The sequence below is a fragment of the Dermacentor albipictus genome, chromosome 1 (assembly GCF_038994185.2).
Source record: "Dermacentor albipictus isolate Rhodes 1998 colony chromosome 1, USDA_Dalb.pri_finalv2, whole genome shotgun sequence".
NCBI classification, from domain to species: domain Eukaryota; kingdom Metazoa; phylum Arthropoda; class Arachnida; order Ixodida; family Ixodidae; genus Dermacentor; species Dermacentor albipictus.
The window spans coordinates 198,288,563-198,307,373 of record NC_091821.1 but is presented as its reverse complement, the minus strand read 5'-3'; the positions used below and the strand labels follow the sequence as shown (position 1 = coordinate 198,307,373).

The window sequence follows — 18,811 nt, the reverse complement described above, 5'->3', positions numbered from 1 at the left end:
TCCTTGAGGGCAAACCCAGCTGGCTTAAAGCTTTATTGGCGGCATTTGACAACCTAGTGCAAGTGGCCATTAGCAGATGAGGGACAACAAAAGTAGTTCTTTGGAGTGCTGCAAGGAGCAGCCACGCCTCCGTTCCCCAACCGGCAATAGCACGTCTGAAGCTGCACGCCTCCTCCTAACCCAGTGTGACAATATTGTAACTCGCGCTCACACTGGCGCTGGCCAATAGTTTTATCCATTGTTGTTCTTTCTCCATGGTTGAAGGTGACCGAACCTATGCAGCAGGGGCCTTAGATTCTTCAGTATTGCCCTGAAAATAAGATGATATGCTGAGCAGTCTATAAATATTACTTCTTTCTTTAGGGGAAATTTGCACTGTTTGGTCGAACTAAGTCTCTAGGAATACTATAGTTTCCATACTGCATTGCCAAAGCCTCTTTTCAAGCTTGCTTACAGACTAAAGTGTTGTGAGGAAGACTATGTACTTCAATTCAGAAATTGAAGTACATATAAAAGAGAAAAACAAAATCCAGATCTCTGTAATACAATGAAAGAAGACACTCAGTTATCAAGTGATGCAACTTATACAAAATAAAAAAGGCACAAACTGGCATTTGGGTGCCCTTTATCATGCTAAGGACATCTGCTGCTAAGGACATCTGTTAACAAAGAATAAACATATTGTGACATGCTGACGAAGAAGATGTTTTCAGCTTGATTGGAAGAAGACGACGCTCTTGGCTTCCCGCGCCGTCTACCATCTTGTCAGCTGCTACAGTTATTGTAAATATCCTGTAAATATACGTCTGACTGTTTTTAACCCCGTAACGTTTTTAGTGGAGGTTGTGGGATCATTATCAAGACGGATTTATGCAGCGGGCGATCCTTGGCTGCATCTACAATGCCAGCTCAAGGCGAGGATGCTTTGGGCCCGTCGGCACCCGCGCCCACCGTCATTCTAGCACAACCCTGGGACCCAGGAACCTTTTCTGGCACCGATGACACTGATGTTGAAGACTGGCTTTAACTATATGAGCGGGTGAGCGCCAGCAACCACTGGGATGAGACCATCATGCTCGCTAAATTAATATTTTACCTCACAGCACGCGTCTGGTTTCATGCCCACGAGGCGGAACATAGCAGCTGAGACATTTGTAAACAGAAGCTCAAGGATTTGTTTGGCAAGCCTGTTGGACGTCAGCGCACCGCCCAAAAAGACCTCGCTTCGCGTGTCCAGACGTGCACTGAATCCTACCTCACGTACATCCAGGACGTGCTCGCTCTGTGCCGCAAAGTGGACCCAAAGATGACCAAACCTGATAAAGTTGCACATGTCATTAAGGGCATAGCAGATGATGCCTTCCACCTCATTGTGTTCAAGAATTCTTCCACTGTGCAAGCCATTATTACTGAATGCCGGCGGTTTGAAGAAGCCAAGAGTCGCCACATTGCCCAGCCATTTCCTCGCCTTCCCAACACGGCTGCTACGTCCACCTGCGAAGACCTCCGCAGTCTGCCCACGCCCAATCGCTCTGATGACATCCTACATATCATCCAACGTGAAATAGAAGCCGCATCTCCTGTCACAACCCCAACCCATGGCCCCGACAATTGCCAGGCGATTGTCTCATTGATCCAATCCGTCGTGCACCAAGAATTGGCCAACGTTGGCTTGACCAATGTCTGCTCAGTTAATCGGCCTGACTACGCTCCGCTCAGCACTGTCATACATACCCGCAGCCTGAATGCCCCAATGCAGTATCGCAACCCGGCCAAATGGCGCACTCCAGATGACAAGCCTCTATGCTTCACTTGTGGCCGTATCGGCCATATTTCACGTCACTGCCGGTCTTCGTGGCATTCGACCCCCTGGCCCTACCTCCCATCCCACTGCCCTCATGCTGCTTCTCGGTTCCCCCCGCAAGCGCAGCCAGTAAATTCTGGCGACACTTCTCTTTCTACCCGCTCTAGCCGCTCTCCTTCGCCATGTCGCTGCTACCCCGATCGCCCCCTTCTCGTCAATCACCATTCCCTAGCTCCTTCTGGCGCACCCTTCCAGAAAACTAATGGGTGCAGCACCTGGAGGTGATGCTGCCAAACCGACCCGACGCAAAAATCCTCTTCTGACTTTGCCCACACATCGGAACCTCATTAAATTGAACGTGGATGGTGTGCCCTTCACGGCTCTGGTTGACACTGGCACGCGCGTATCTGTGAAGAATGCTCAGCTTCGGAATCGTCTCAAGAAAGTCCTCACTCCTGCCCCGTCACCTGTGGTTCGAGTAGCTGACGGTGGAACACCAGCCGTTATTGGCATGTGTCCAGTTCGCGTGAGTGTCGCCGGACATCATACTTTGTTTTATTTTATGTTCTAGAGCACTACCCTCACGACCTCATCCTGGGCCTTGACTTTCTGTCTAGACATTCCACTTTGATAGACTGTTCTGCTGGTGTTGTGCAACTCGCTCTACCTGCTGCTATTAAACCTCCCGATAGTGCTCCAATACGGCTGTGTTCCACAGAGCATATTCGCCTCCCTCACCATGCCGTTACCTACATAGGTGTTTCACCCATTCCACCTGTACCAGACGGTGACTACATCGTATCCCCTAATCGGGATGTCCTGCTCTCGCATAACGTCGTTTTTCCTCACACCGTCATTACCATTTCGGACAACACGTCCTGCCTTCCGCTTGCGAACTTTGGTCTTTGTACACAAGTACTCCCGCGTGGAATATCCCTGTCGCAAATAACGCCGGCCAGAAACTACCACATTTCGGCTTTAACTCCTCGTGTTCAACTCTTGCTTCGCCCCCATCCCTTCAGACTTTAATGCCCTAACAAAAATTATTGCTCCCAACCTTCCGCCCAGCGTGCTCAAGAACTACGTTGCCTCCTTGCCTCATACTGGGACATATTCAACCTTGGAGAGTGCCCTCTAGGACAAACATCTGCCGTAAAACATCGAATAAACACTGGTGATGCGAGCCCGATCCATCGGCGACCCTACCGCATCTCGCCTACTGAGCGACACATCATCCAATATGAAGTTGACAAGATGCTTTCTCGAGACATCATCGAACCTTCTTGCAGCCTATGGGCGTACCATGTTGTACTAGTTAAAAAGGACAACAGTTGGCGATTTTGCATGGATTATCGACACCTCAACAAGGTAACAAAGAGGGACGTCTATCTGCGACTACGCATTCACGATGCCCTGGATTGCCTGCATGGAGCACAATATTTTTCATCCATCGACCTTTGCTCTGGCTACTGGCAAATTGCCGTCGATGACATGGACCACGAGAAAACAGCTTTTATGACTCCTGATGGCCTGTATCAGTTCAAATTGATGCCTTTCGGTTTATGTAATGCCCCGGCCACATTTGAACGAATGATGGACGCCCTCCTACATGGTTTCATGTGGTCCATCTGCCTCTGTTACTTGGACGACGTGATAGTTTTTTCTCTGACTTTTGCGACACACCTTGAACGCCTCTCGACGATCCTATCTGTTTTCCACCAGGCGGGGCTACAACTAAATTCATCCTAGTGCCACTTCGGTCGTCGTGAAATTTCTGTGCTCGGGCATCTCGTCGATTCTTCTGGTGTATGCCCTGATCACGATACATACGGGCAGTGAAATACTTTCCCATGCCAACATGTGCCAAGGATGTTCGCAGCTTCTTGGGCCTTTGCTCCTACTTCCGTTGGTTTGTCCGAAATGTTGCAAACATTGCGCGCCCTCTCAATCGGCTCCTCAAGAAAGACACTGCATTAATTTGGGGCCCTGAGCAAGCTGGTGCTTTCACCAAGCTGATTGGGCTGCTTACGTCCCTGCCCATTCTCACTCACTTTGATGCTTCAGCTACAACAGAAGTCCGTACCGATGCCAGTGGTCACAGTATTGGAGCTATCTTGGCACAGAAACAACAAGGGCGAGAATGTGTTATGAACGTGCCAGCCGCCTTCTTTCCTCTGCTGAGCACAATTATTCTATCACTGAACGCGAGTTTCTGGCACTCGTTTGGGCAGTGGGTAAATTCCGCCCCTATTTGTACGGCCACCAATTCACAGTCATCACTGATCACCACACTCTGTGTTGGCTTTCGTCGCTCTAAGATCCTTCAGGGCGCCTTGGCCACTGGGCTATGCACCTTCAAGAATACAACTATTCAGTTGTGTACAACACCGGCCCGTTACATCAAGATGTGGACTGCTTGTCGTGCCATCCTGTCGACTGTCTTGACGATTCTGCGGCTGGCATACCTGTCACCGTTCTCTCTCTAGCTGCTTTTCGCAATATTGGAGCTGAACAACGTCAGGACGCCTCCTTACAAGACCTTATTCAACGGCTCACTTCAACGACGCCCGATCCTTCTCTTCGCATGTTTGAACTCCAAGATGGTATATTGAACCACTCTAACATGGTCCCGGATGGCCCTGCCCGACTCTTTGTTGTGCCTGAGCATCTGCGTCAGACTGTTCTCGCCCAGCTTCATGATGTACCGACTGCCGGTTACCTTGGCATGTCACAAACTTATGAACGGGTTCGGTGGCGCTTCTTTTGGCCTGGTCTATACCGTGACGTCTGCCGTTATGTCGCTGCGTGTGACCTTGGTCAATGACGCAAAAAGCCAACCACACTCCCTGCTGGTCGCCTTCAACCACTTGACGTACCATCAGAACCATTCTTCCGTGTAGGTGTCGATCTTTTAGGCCCTTTTCCTGCATCTGCTTTGGGAAACAAGTCGATTGCTGTAGTAACAGACTAGGCCACCCGATATGCAATCACACAGGCTCTTCCAACAAGCTGTGCAACTGATGTCGCCGACTTTCTCCTAGAGAACGTCGTCCTTCACCACGGCGCCCCTCGACAGCTCCTCACCGACCGAGGCTGCTACATTCTTTCTAAAGTTGTCAATGACATTCTACACTCGTACGCAACTGAACACAAGCTTGCTACTGCTTACCATCCACAAACGAACGGTCTAACCGAGTGTCTTAACCGCACCCTTACTGACATGCTCTCCATGTATGTCTCTGCTGACCATCGCGACTGGGACGTTGCGCTGCCATTCGTTACTTTCATCTATAATTCGTCTCGCCATGATGCCGCAGGCTTCTCTCCATTCTTCCTCTTGTTTGGCTGCGACCCTACGCTACCTTTCGACACCGTTCTGCCTGCTAGTCTGAATTCCACATCTGAGTATGCCAGTGAAGCCATACTCAAAGCACAAGAAGCACGCCATATTGCCCGACGTCGACTTGTGGAGTCGCAGGACAATCAGTGGCGCTTATATGACGCCCGCCATCATGACGTCCATTACACGGAGAAGTTACTTTCACGGTACTCTGGCCCTTACCGTGTCTTGCGTCAAGTAACTGACGTCACGAATGAAATCGCCCCTCTTGAGCCAACCGTGGCTCAGCATCACTCCGACGTGGTCCACGTTGCGCGTCTTAAGTTGTATCCATCACCCGCCTTCTAACCAGCACTGAGCCGGTGCTTCAGCCGCCGGGGGTCATGTGACACGCTGACGAAGAAGATGTTTTCAGCTTGGTCAGAAGAAGACGACACTCTGGACTTCGCGCGCTGTCTGCCATCTTGTCAGCTGCTACAGTTATTGTAAATATCCTGTAAATCTACGTCTGACTGTTTTTAACCATGTAACAATATATGTAAGTTACTTTTCAAATAGCAGTTTTCTTAACTTATGCTATGGATATGTATTAACAAAGAATAAATATATATATAAGCTATTTCTCAAATAGTAGTTTCTTAAAGTGTCACTCATTTGCTCAATATGATAAGCATAACTTTCTTTCCATTTACACTATGGTAATCAGAGAGTATCTTAATAGCAGTGAGGTAAGTGGTTCTCAAAAGTGTAATAGTGCACTGGTTCAAGAGTTGACCATTCAGTTTATCATCTTCACTTTAAGGGCCCATCACCAGGCCTCATAGCAAATTTTGGTTATATGCTGGAAATTATGTTCCCTCTAAAAAGTGTTTTACTCCAAGAATTTTTAGATTAGTTCATTTATAGCAGAGATAAAAATATATGAAGTGCAGTGAAACCATGATTTCAAGGGGCGAGCGTCACCTCCAACATAGACTCTCTCCACTTGCCCCACCTAGCCTCCACAAGTGAAATTCGTTCCCTGCGCTCTCCCATACTAGAGCTGGAGCATTGTGTGACAAATACATCATGGGCCCTGCCTTCATTTTTTCTCTCTTTCTCCTTCACAATTTTGCTGAGTGGCGCACTTCTGGTGACAGTCTTGCGCGTGAGCTGTTGTGGTTGCTCGATTCGCACAGCAAACAATTTTGCACACTCTGCATGAGAGCACCTGATTAGCTGTATAAGTTAGTGTCACAATCGCGAGCAGTGAGGCAGGCATGAGAGGATGAAAGGGCATGACTACGGCGCTAGAACACAGTAGAAAATGACAGTTTCATTCTCTGCAGACGCAACTGCACGACATGGGAACAAGCAGATGGAACAGAAGTACATCTCTCTTGGCACGGTATAAAGGAAAACAAAAACATGCAGACATTTGGTTTGTATGTTTTGTTACTTATCTAAATTGTATTTCATATATTCAAGCAACAGATTAAACATATAACTGGTGTTGCCTTGAATAATTCTCGAACTCACATTTCACTGTGACTGACGTCACAGCACTGCCACATACATAGGCGCACTTGCGTGATAGACATTGACTCTCTGGCTGGGAGCGCGGCACCAGCGAGAAGAGCAAATGGCATTTGGTTTGAAATTTAAATTCTTTCCACGACACAAAGGGATGTAATACTTAGTAGACACGATCGTTAGAGCGCATTGTATACACGGCGCTTGTTGTCTCAAAATGGCCAGACCTGGTGAGGGGCCCTTTAAAGCAAGCACTGTTCATCTTGTGAGTATGTTATTGACCATGTAGCAATACTCAAGGTTAAACAAAGAATTTCGTTATCATATTTCAATGTTATTCTGCTTTTAATAGTACCTGGAATTTGTTTTAGCTGTTGCAGTTAACCAGGCCTAATGTAAAGAATGCAGTAGGATTTATGGAATGCATTTTTCTTTGGCTTTTTTGTTGCTTAGGAACAGAGGCACAAAAAAACCCAGTTGAAGTTGTTGAAGTTCCTGAAGAATATGATGAACTCTTTGGAATATATGTTGAAACTATAAAAACACAGTTTGACATGTTAGGTAAGTGCATTTTGTATATAAACAGTGGTGCCTACTGTATCTCTTGTGATTTTTATTTTATTTGATGATGCTGCAGGCCCAATTGTCCCTTGTAGGAGTGGTTACAGAGGTAGAAAAGAAAATGAATGAAATTGTGCCGCGTGACTTGCTGCTCGAGGCACTTTGTGTGTATTCGTGGGCTTCTTTCACGCTCAGAAAAACTCTTTTATGCAGCATGGATATTGAGCAACAGACAGCTGTGTTGGGAGTTTGTCATGTTGCTCTACAATTTTCTCATTGAAACTTTTCATCTAATTATGTAATTAGGCAGGGTGCAAAAAGTAATCTGAGTATCTCCAAGCGACGGCAGACAACGTTGCCTGCGTTCTGTCTAGCTACGTGGCATTTGCATATTTTTAAAATTTGGCTGAAGTGTGGGACACCTTGTATATTAAGATACATGTGGGGTTGTTCCCGAATAAAGTGTTTTCTCTTGGCTATTATTTCGTGTTGATGCCATACAATATCGCTGCAATAATTTCTTATTGCGGGAGACTTGTTTCGGAATGTCTTCTGAATATTCCCTACAGACTGCCCAACATCCTGTAGGTAATCATTCAGGTATTTAGGCCTAAGTACGAATGTGATTGCTTTCAATTGCTGCATGCATGATAACCATAAGCCACATCTCTACTTGTGAAATAAAATATTTCATGCCTGCCTACCAGTGGCGTAGCCAGAAATTTTGTGGGGGGGGGGCTCATGTTGCAGCTCTGCCTCCTCCTTATAGAATTTGTTGAGGAATCAAATACATTAATAATAACTCCATCGCCATTGCCAAAGATGCTGCAAATGAATTCTTGAATGCTACGCACTGTCAAGACAAGTAAAATATGTATTTTTCATAAAAGAATATACTAGTATGTCTAAAAAATTGGGCCCAACATAACCGATATCAATGCTTACATGTTTTCTGTCTCTTTAATGAGAAAGTATCACTCGAACTTAAGAACTATATCAGTTAGAAACCAGCAAAGCAGTGCTTGCCGCTGATATGAAAAATGTAAAGGCCATGAAATGAACAAGTTGAGGACAAATATTTTAAAGCAACGTTGTTAACCTCCCTGCTTTTCTCTCATTTGCATCTCTCTCTCTCTCATTCAAAAAGCTTGTTTACATTTTTGTACATATACAACGACCAGGGAAAAATCTAAATGATGCTGTGCTTTGTTACAATGTATTTCGCAATGTATTTCGTGTAATGTGAGTAATTGCGCTGAAATTATAGTCGCAACAGAGAGCACACATAAAAAGCAGGAGTTCTGCAAAATATACGAGGGCGAGTCAAATGAAAGTGAGGCATTGCGAATATATGACAAGTGGGGTCTTTATTTAAAAGTAGTTTGCATGAGCATTTAGACATTTGCCCACTGATTAACGAGTCATGTGATTCCCATCTGATAAAACTCTTTGGGTTGCTGCTTCAAAAAGTCTGACTGACCCTGTCACGTCATCGTCTGACACGAATCTGGTTCCCTTGAGCTGTGTTTTTAAATGACCCAAAATATGGAAGTCGCAAGGCAACAGGTCTGGCAGATGTTGCTGCATTTTTCACTGGAACTTTGCTAGTGTTGTGTTAACCACATCAGCGACATGGGGACGGGCATTGTTGTGGAGCGAAATGACCCCATTCCTCAGTTTTCCATCTCGTTTGTTCTTGATTGTGACATGCAGCTGATCCGACGTTTCGTAATATCGGAAACAATTGATGGTTTCTCCAGGTTTAGCAAATTCGATCAAAAATGGCCTCTGACAATCGAAAAAACAATCAACAACACCTTTCTGGTGGAAATGACGGCCTTTGCTTTCTCTGGGGAATGTTTCTACTGTAAGCATTGCCGTCATGTTTCAAGCTTGTAATAGTGGCAGCATGATTCGTCCCCGCTGATAATTGCAGAAAAGAAGTCATCACCCTCATTGTAATGGCGGATCATATCAGTGAAGGCAGCGCCATGGCGGTCTTCTGGCGGTGGTTCAAAATCTTGGGCATCCATTGAGCACACGAGCCAATAACCGAGATGTTCATGAATTATGGTGTGACCCGAACCGTGACTGATGTTCACACGCCCTGCCGATTCATCGATGCTTATCCTCTATTCTTGTCTAATCAGCCTTTGCAATTGTGTTGGGGTTATTGCACGGTGGCTTTGGCTCGGTCATGGATCGTCTTTTCAACTTTCATGTCCTTTGAACCGTTTCCTCCACTGCCTCACAGTGGCCAATGAAATGCAATGTTAACTGTACACGGCAGCCATACGGCAACTAATTTCTTTTTGGAAAACAACTTCAGTTGTCATAAACCTCACGACACCACGCTGTTCAACTTTTGGAGCACCCATAATGTCATGCAACCATGTTCAACCCAGTGTATGAGAGCATTAAAGGACATTGAATCAATGGAATCTACTAATGCAAAGATACAACTTGATAAAGGGCAAAAAAGTGTCACTGGAAACAAAGTTCACTGCACGCGTATGCACAAAACTTCGCAACAAGATTTTAAATATACATATAAGTCTCCAATAAATCTACTTATATAAGAAAAAGTCACTGTATATAATGCGTCAAACAAGGCAAATAAACGTTACGCAAACACAGATTCACAGATCACAGCCCCCCCCCCCTCCCTCCCTCCAGTCCCCCTGATGTATTGCGTGCGACAGGTAGTGGCGTGCTTTCTCCTCGCTTTTCTCCCTTGCGCACACAAGACTGAGCCACCCTAGTCAGCTCACCCATGCCCCCTTAACATTTTCTCTCGCATATGCAGCATGCGGCGCGCGGTCACGAAGTTATCGCCCTTAGACCTTATACGGAACATGACGGTGACGGCAGGAATGCGCCTGGAGTGTCCATATGATTACTATCGCAATAATATAATAAGAGCATCCGGCAACTGAAGTGTCCCGTGGCCCATTACTTTCTGCAAAAGAAGAAGTAACAAAATCGAACTTTCACCACGCGACAACGCACTCCGCCGCAACAATGTCTTTTTTTTTTTCTGTTGTGGGCGGGGGCACCGAAATAATAAAAAAAAAACGCATAGGGAAGCATGTTGGCCACAATCGAATGCCTACGTTGGGCACCTGATGCGGCTACCGAATGAATATCGAAGCAAATGTTAGGTTCTTGGTCCACAGAGAACCATAAGCATACTGCTCGGTTATTCTACACCGGCGAGACAAGACTTTCCGAAGAGGTTACGCTCAAGCGAATGCGTCGCAGTTCGTCGAGTCCCCGCAATGATGGTGGCGAGCGGCAGTGCATTGTTTCTTTTTCTCGTCTGCTAGCCAGAAAGCATCCAAAACTCCTTCAGGCAAAAATCCATTCGGCCAGAGAAAAATGAACACGCATTGAAGTATGCCGCCCGGTCGTCCGGGCAACACGAGAAAAACGCAAGCGCTCTGGCTGGTTCCGGCAGCCCGCGGGTAGCAAGAAAAAAAAAATGAAGAGGCTCAATGTGTGCTCACAAATAAAAGTAAAAGTAGAAAAATAAATAACAATGTAGTTACCCTCTGCTGGCTTTAGTGTCTTGACATGGTTGCTTTGGCGCAGGTGAAAAAAAATGTTCATGTTCATTTCTGTTACATGACGGCACAAATGAACCACCACAACGCTTCATCTCATCAGACCTCGCTGTGTGCTTTGTCAACTTGTCTGATAGTGTTTTGATTTGGCTTATCTCATTGTATGGTTCGATGTACGACTTTAGAAAAGTCAGTGCACTTTTGGCATCAAATGTTTGGAACAACATTAAACCTACAAAGTTACGGAATTGAAAATGTAAAACATGACTTTGGAAATGTCAATGCACCTTTCACATCAAAAGTTTATGGGAACTTTATGGCCATAAAGTTATGGAATTGAAATCCATGCGTTCCGTAGGTTCCGCGGCCTTCACAAGATGTCACGACAAGCCCGCTCGCCATCAAAATGCCCTTGAAACTGTGCTCAGATGGCGGTCCTTGCGTTACGATATAAAGCTCCCGATGCATGGGCGTTGCCGCGAAATCCAGCCTGATTTTGCGATGTTCGCTCTGAAATGTCTTTTCAAGCATGGAAAGGCCATTTTATGCAAAATCAGCATGATTTCCTTCGCCAGGGGTTGTTTTGGTCGGCGGCGCATGAGAGCATGAAAAAATTTCCAGGGGGGGGGGGGGGGGGGCAGTTATGCCCGTGATGCCTACAACACCTAGTTTATGTCTCAGTGTTACTTGTTGAGAAGTGAATAGCAGTAGTCATGGGAGGACGCACCACAAATTTTAGGTTTTGGTTGCCTTGAGAACTTTCATTGGTGTATGTCATGCCTCTGTGCATGGTGTGGGCTGCATATATGGGGTGTGCGAATGAAGCCAGAGAGAGGGGGAAGAAAAGGGGGAGGTTAAGGGAGAGGGGATGAAACTAGCTGCAAGTTGTTGGCAACCTTCTGAAGCAGCCTCTAGTATTTAATATGTTCTTATTGATTAGTAAGGGTGAATTAAATAACTTTTTGATTTTTTACTTCACAGTCACAATGTCAGTGCATTGTTTGTAACTGTTTTATGTGTAGTAGGCAATGCTATGAAGGTTATGGTAGAAACTTCTCTCACTGCTCGCATTTGTGACCCAATAAGGGTTTATATGTGAATGAAAGGTAATAGGTCTCCATCAAGTAATTCACTGCCATTAAGGCTCATACTTTAATGTTGTAAAATATGGCAGGAATGTTTTTTTACCCTTGTATTTCATTTGTTTTAAACCCTTACCTTGTTCATTCCTTCATACTTCATGAAATGTGTTCATTGAGCAAATGGCTTAAAAGGTGCAAGTTTGTGTTTGCTGGTATAGCTAAACTTTTGATGAACAGTGCAAAACTTGCACAGGGGACAGAATTTAGGGCTATGTTTCTCTCTTCTGCAATTTTTGCACTGATTGTTAAATGACCTAGAGTCATGCGAGTTTTTCTGGAGCTCCTGAGGAAATTCTTTGCGCTTTTGTTTTCCAGTGGCCTCATCTGTTTTCTGAGAACCAGTGAAGAATCGTTCGTTGTATCAGTTCAATGCTCTGAAAAGTAGTCAATATATCTGGACTTGATTTCAGCTGGTTGCTTCTGTAATTTGTAGTATGAGTGAAACGTTGTTGTTATAACCAGTAGTTTGTTTCTCTTTGGATTGTTATAAGTTGTTTTGACTGCCATTGTAAGTCATTAAGCCTCAGGAAGCTGATCCTGCATGTCACAGCGCAATGCAGACAACATTGCATGTGGCCTCTGTGTCCTTAGCCATGTTGAAACCATTGTAGTAAGCATACTTTGCACAAAACTTCAACACTCATATGCATGAGCAATGCCATAGTTTCAATTGTTCAATTGTACAGAAATATCGTCTAGTACAAATGCCTCATAAAGCATTCAGTATAGTAGTTGAATTTTCAAATGGTAGTTTGTGTTGCCATAGTTATGCCGAAAATTGTGCCAAGGACTCGTGAATTTGCAAAAAAAAAAGAGTTTTAAACTGGCATTTTTTTGGTGGTACAAGAATCCATTATTACGCTCGCTAAACCACAAGATGCTAAAAACCCACATGTATCTTAGTGTGGCATCTTTTAATATAAATAAATACTAAACGGTTGCTGAATGACTTCTGAAAAGTGTTCCATATTGTATAAAGTAGAATGCGCTAGAAAAGTTGTATAAATGTCATTGTACCTTTCGTGCGCTACATTCCCACAAACTGGCACTACTGGCGCGGTTGGATTTCAGCTTGTATGCAAAATGCGTCTTTAGAATAATGCACATTTTGACAAATTACCGGTTGACATGCTGAAGCTTCCATATTTTTAAATGTCCCAGCATGGTCCACTGCTGTAATTATCCATCTTCTACAGACTTTTGAACACTGCACTAAAGCAGGACAGGCAGAAGGACATGACTGAATCTACATTCACACATATTCTTTCTTTTTCTTTACTCTACTGGACCTCAAGACTTGGCTTCTCAACACAGGACCATGCAACTACTTCTAAATACTTATAATTCACAGCAAATGCCACACTGAATAGACGTCAGTGTTAGTAATCAGTGGAACAGCACATTGTGGAAGTTTGTGATAAAATCAGACTTTCTTGTTCCTTTTCAGCCTTGCACGGACAGTTATAATTGCCATTGACTCTGCTTGGAACCAACTTTATTGAGCAGCTGAATTAATTTGCTAAGAATATGGCTTGCTGATATCTTTGAGCTTAAAGAACTATGATCAAGATATTTCCTGTGTGCTTTTATGTTTATGTGCTTTCGTTAGAAGATGGTAATAATTACTTTATCTTACAGATATCATGGCAAACAACGTAGCATCAATGATTTTGCAAGCCTTGATTATGATACTACAATTGAAGAATCCAAAATTGCTATCTGTATTTGTGAAGCATATTACCAAGGCTGTTTTCTCACAAGCACCAAATGGTGAAAGGTATCCAGTTTGTTATTCTACATTTACTTGAGTGCATTCAGTGAAACAGCACTTGTGCCTTTGTCTTGTGTTGTACAGCTGGATGGTGTACATAGTGTGGCTGAAAGCTTTTGCTTTGAAATGCTAATATGTGCTTACATGCTTAATCAAGCAGGTACAGCTCAAGGAGAAAATGTTTGGAAGTTTTGCTTATGTTCATACAATGCAAGGTTTGCACTCTTTATTCAACTTACAGAAAGCTGGCTTTTCAAAACATATTATGCTGAGGTGACTTGGCAAGGCCACTTAGGTGCATCAACTTAGTTGCAAGGCTTTAAAGCTTCAAAAGAAGTTCTTGGCATTTACTGACGAACAGTAAAAAAATCTTGGTAGCAAATTTGAGTTAAAATGCAGTGAGTCAGACTCACCACTTTTTTGTTTCACATTTTTCCTGTTGTAACCCATCCCCCTTTAACATCTCTCGCAGTGAGGGTTGAATAAGATAAATCATTGGAAATAATTGTTGGTTTTAGAGATTTGCAATAGATGGGGGTGGGCATAGGGTATAAAATTTGTCACTTGCATTTGCACTTAGACATATGCTCAGTTTACAACAACCAGATTTAGTAAACTGTTGGGATGGGTACTGCCTTTTCTATTATTTGAGAGCAAGTAAAGGCAAGAATGGCAACCTCGAGGGTAGTTTACCATATTTGTGTTGAAATATGGGCTTTCTTGGCATTCTGTTCTTGCTATTCTTCACATGTTTATTTGCTTAAAGAAATTGAAGTTTTGAATGAAAGCATTTTGTTGAGCTGTTGTTTTACGCTATTCTGCAGAGCATGACACATTTGTGATCTGTGGCTTTCATTACTTGTAGACTTATGCAATGTCAAATTTTTGGTTCAAACTAAAGTTGAAGCAAATAGTAATAGTGGTGGCAGATAGTTTTAATAGTTGTGGTATTTGCATAAAACTTTGATGCAACAGTCGGAAGTTTCCAAATAAAAAAAAAAGAAAAGGGCTCTTCACTAGCAAAAGTGAAAGCATTTTCATTATGGAATCAATTTATTTTCATAGTGCTGCTTCTCAGATATTTTTATGCGAAAATGCAAGTTCAACTTTTTTTTACAATGCCAGCAGTACAAAAAATAAATTTACAAATTTTTTGTGGTTCAGTTTACTTTCAATTTTGTGGTGCTTCAGGCTGTGGGTGTGTCTTGCATTTGTGCATCATCACAATGCCAAGATGTGCGACCTTGACTGCGATGGCAGCAATTGAGGCTGTATTTTGCAAATTCTTCTCAGTGCTTTCTGCCTACATGTGAGCTTAACTCATTTTGTTCAGGAAGCACACAAAGTTGGTAAGTATGGTCACTGTAATTGTCAGTCGCGGACCCAAGCACTTCAATGGCCCTCATTTGCACATGCACATGATCTCGGGGCCCAATCGTTGATTAGTCATTCAATGAGTGGCAAAATTCTTGTGATGGTTTGCCACCCACCACACACTGGCCAGTGATGAATTTTCAGTTCGGCCGCACTCCGTTGGCTATATGCTGAGGCTTAACCAGCACTACTTCACTGTGTGTCCGCAGTTAAAGTTGCAGCTTGGTTCCAAGTCGAAGGAATCTATTTGCTTCAGCCATATGGCTCAAGGAAAGCAAAGGAACCACTTGACCAACAAAAGCGAGAGTATGAAGGTCAACCTGAGTGGTGCCAACTTACTTAAAGGCCAACAGTGACGAAATTTCACTTGGGCTAAATTGACTATAAATGTCTAGCATATACTCTCAAAGTAATCTTGGCAAATCCACAGGGCTGGTAATTGCCTAATTTTGTTATTAGCAGCTATTAAATAGTGCCTATGGAGACGAGGCATACACCTCGTGGCAAAGCAGTAGTGATGCGGATATGGCAAATATTGAAAAACCGTACGCAACTGTTCATCCCTCTGTTGTGCCATGTTGTGCCTAGGCAGCCAGGCGCATTGCTTAGTCACCATTTGCGAGTTGACGGACGTTTTTCTGTATGTGCGCTCTCCCTGTTGCGCCCGTGATTTGAGCTGTTGCAAGAATGCCGACGTGTTTTGTGGCCATCGGGTGCTCGAATGCGTACTCGAACATTAGCGATGGCTGTACAGTACACAACTCTGAGTAGGGGAAAGCTGAACACATATTTTCTGTCCCAGCTTTCAGAGTGCAAGTTTGCACTGCGGCGCAGCAGGCAAGTGCGACGCAGACCAGCTGACGCACACGAAGCACGCAAACTGCGGTTGACAAAGCTGCACAAGCTACATTTCAGCAGCAGTCACTTACCCATCAAGATCTGCTTGGCAAATGCTTTCTCGGGATGACTTTGAGTACTATAAGCCGCAATGGCACATGAAAACCAAAGGGAGGTTGTATTCAGGGTCGATATTCTCGAACGATCATTTCCGATAGTGCATCATCTTCAACACTTCGCGCATCTCTACATCGGATGTGTCGAAGTAGACAAACAAAAGCCTTTCTTACATAGCGCCAGAAACGAACAGGAATCGCATGCTGCATTTGTGATGAAGGAGAACGCGACGCGGCGGCCATGGTGTAGATTGGGCGGCAAGCCATGCAGGAATGCACTGCCATAGGATAATGAACCAACTAGCAATGCCGCCAGAACGAAATGGGCTGAGCTTCGTTGTGGCCGCAGTCCAGCCTGTCTGGCTGTGAGTTTATGCGCACTTGGCACCGAGCCCCTCTAGCCCGCCTATGACAAGCCTCAGCTACTTATCATCCTTTGCTACAGATGGCGGTAGTTGTCTGATTGGTTTGATCAGTCGATGAGTCCGGCACTTCCAGCGTGTCAGGTAGCGGCTGGTGAAGTCGAATACGTTGTGCCGGAAATTCTAAGATTGCTAAAATTTTATGTTGTTCTTTAAATGTGACCTGCAGCAGCGCGGCGATCAGTTGTTGCTGCAATGCTAGTGGACAAGTGTGCGGCGAGTGCTTCTTTGTCGAAGGCGCAAACGCAACACACTCTCTTCAGTGAATCTGAACAGCATGCTGCTGGTCAGCCAAGCTAGCGTGCGATGCCCCCGGTTCCAGCTGCTCCTGCGTGCAGTAGGACATGTTCTATTTCCGCGCCAGCCACACTAGACTAGAGCATCCAATTTTCACCCATGTAGCGTAACTGCGCCACGCGTGGATTGCATTCGCCTTAAGCCAGACTAGCTCGGCCACCCCAATGCGCATCGAGGCCCTGCTGTTGAACGTAGAAAATCAGCTGGACTCGGAGAATCCTTCGCATTCTCTGTGGCTAGCAGACGTGCGAGACGTGCTCACTGATACACCGGAATGGAATACAGTAAAGCTAGTTAATTCACAACTCGTTAATTTGAAATTTCAAATAATTTGAAGTAGCCGTCGCACTGTGTCCAATAATGTATTGAAACGAATATGTAACGCATTTTACTAATTCACACTGAAATCCGCACCGCCACCGATAATTCGAACTCTGCGCTGTCGTGGATGGGGAGAGTGCTAGTGCGCGGGAGCAGGTTGGTGACGCTGGCATCACCGCGCGGGCCGTGCAGCTTTGCTTTTTCTATCAGCGGCAAGGACGATAACACTGTTACTGCACGCCGGGTTCTTTGTGTACGAGCATAGGTGGCGGGGTTGAGCTGGCAAATGCGGGTCAATCTCGCTTGCGCGAGTGAGGAAGGCTGCGCGGAGCGCACCCTCTCCTGTTGTGCGCGAGGCACGGGGGTGAGGTGAAGGAGGGGGGGGACGTTCTTCTCCGGCAGCTGCTGTGGCTGCTGCTTATGGCGCGGCCATGCGGGCGCCGCATCTTGAAAGCGATCTGCGACGTGGCCAAACTACACGCCCGTATGGGCCTCATCTTCAAAGCGATCTGCAATGTTTGCAGAGTGTGCGTTGTGCGGGTAGCTTTGTATGCGATGTATTTTCTACATTTAGTTCGTGTTGAAGCGAGAGCCGTACGAAGGTCAATTCACTCGCTGCCACTGCTGCGTTTCCTCCTGCATTTTTCAGCGAGTTTCCACGGTCATCGAGCGAGATGTGTTTATGCTTACCTGTGGGCGCGTGGCATTGTGCTTGTCAATTAAGTTAGTAAGCGAATGTTTACAAGTTTATATGGCCAATAAAACTACTATCCTTACTATGTATAGCTACTACTAATTTGCTATTGCAATCGATGCTTCGCTTTTCAGCTGAAACTGCAACATTTTTTTTTTTTTTTTTATTCTCCGTGCCAGTCAGCGCGACCAACATGCGGATAGATCAAGAGCCATCTCGACGTCGGGCACGTCGGATCGCGTTGGTTGCGTCTGGTTACGTTGGCTGCGCCAGTGATTCGAAGTATAGATGTTGTTGTTCACACCAACGTGATGTAGCATATGTGCGCGCGTGCTCATGCCACGTCGGACTATATATGCGCCTTAACTGAGTGTTTTTTTCTCCAACTTTCATTTGTTCGAATTTTGTATTATTCGAATTTTCGTAGCATCCCCGCGGAATTCGAATAAACGAGCTTTTACTGTACAAGCAAGGAAAGCAGACAGCACGAGCACTGGTTCTCCACATTCTTCACTGTACGTCACTTCCCCCGGGCAATAATAGCAGCATTTTTTTTTTTGTCAGTTTCCATATGAAAAACATTAATTTTTGCTAGCTCTTTGTGACAGATTGACCTGTATTTCAAGCATAAAATTTTGCACAGAGGCTACTGTATGTCAAAGTCATTTGATACTGGGCTTATTACCTGGTTGAAAATGTTGTAGTTGGTCTTTAACAGCCGCCATATTTCTGACCAAATGCACACAGATAAGTTTGACAAATCTAGCAAGACACTGTACGGCATTTAAAACATTTGTCACCATTATACATTGGTTCAATAAAGAAGGTGGAGGTGCTGCAGGGATGTTTGAATAAGTGAGCAAGTTCTTAAAATAAATTTCCAACTGTAAACGAAGTCTCTGTTGTTGGCTTCCCCTGGCTATGAGCTTTTACAAACATGCGACTTGCTCACTGATGCGAAAAGTGTCGGTTGCACGTTTTACAATTTGTATTCTTTTAAAATTTATATTTGCTTTGAATACTTTGAAAATTCCTAGTACTGAAATCTGAACCGAAG

At 44.8% G+C, this 18,811-nt stretch overlaps 1 protein-coding gene across 3 annotated transcripts in view; it reads left to right on the top strand.

The window, feature by feature from the left end:
* Nucleotides 1-18,811, top strand: part of LOC135903130 (nucleolar protein 9) — a 70,404-nt gene that overhangs the window by 30,696 nt on the left and 20,897 nt on the right. For all 3 annotated transcript variants that reach the window (XM_065433516.1, XM_065433517.1, XM_065433518.1), the window contains exons 5-6: nt 7,110-7,217; nt 13,561-13,699. In XM_065433516.1, coding sequence (XP_065289588.1) covers nt 7,110-7,217; nt 13,561-13,699 — 247 coding nt within the window. The remainder of the gene's footprint in view (nt 1-7,109; nt 7,218-13,560; nt 13,700-18,811) is intronic.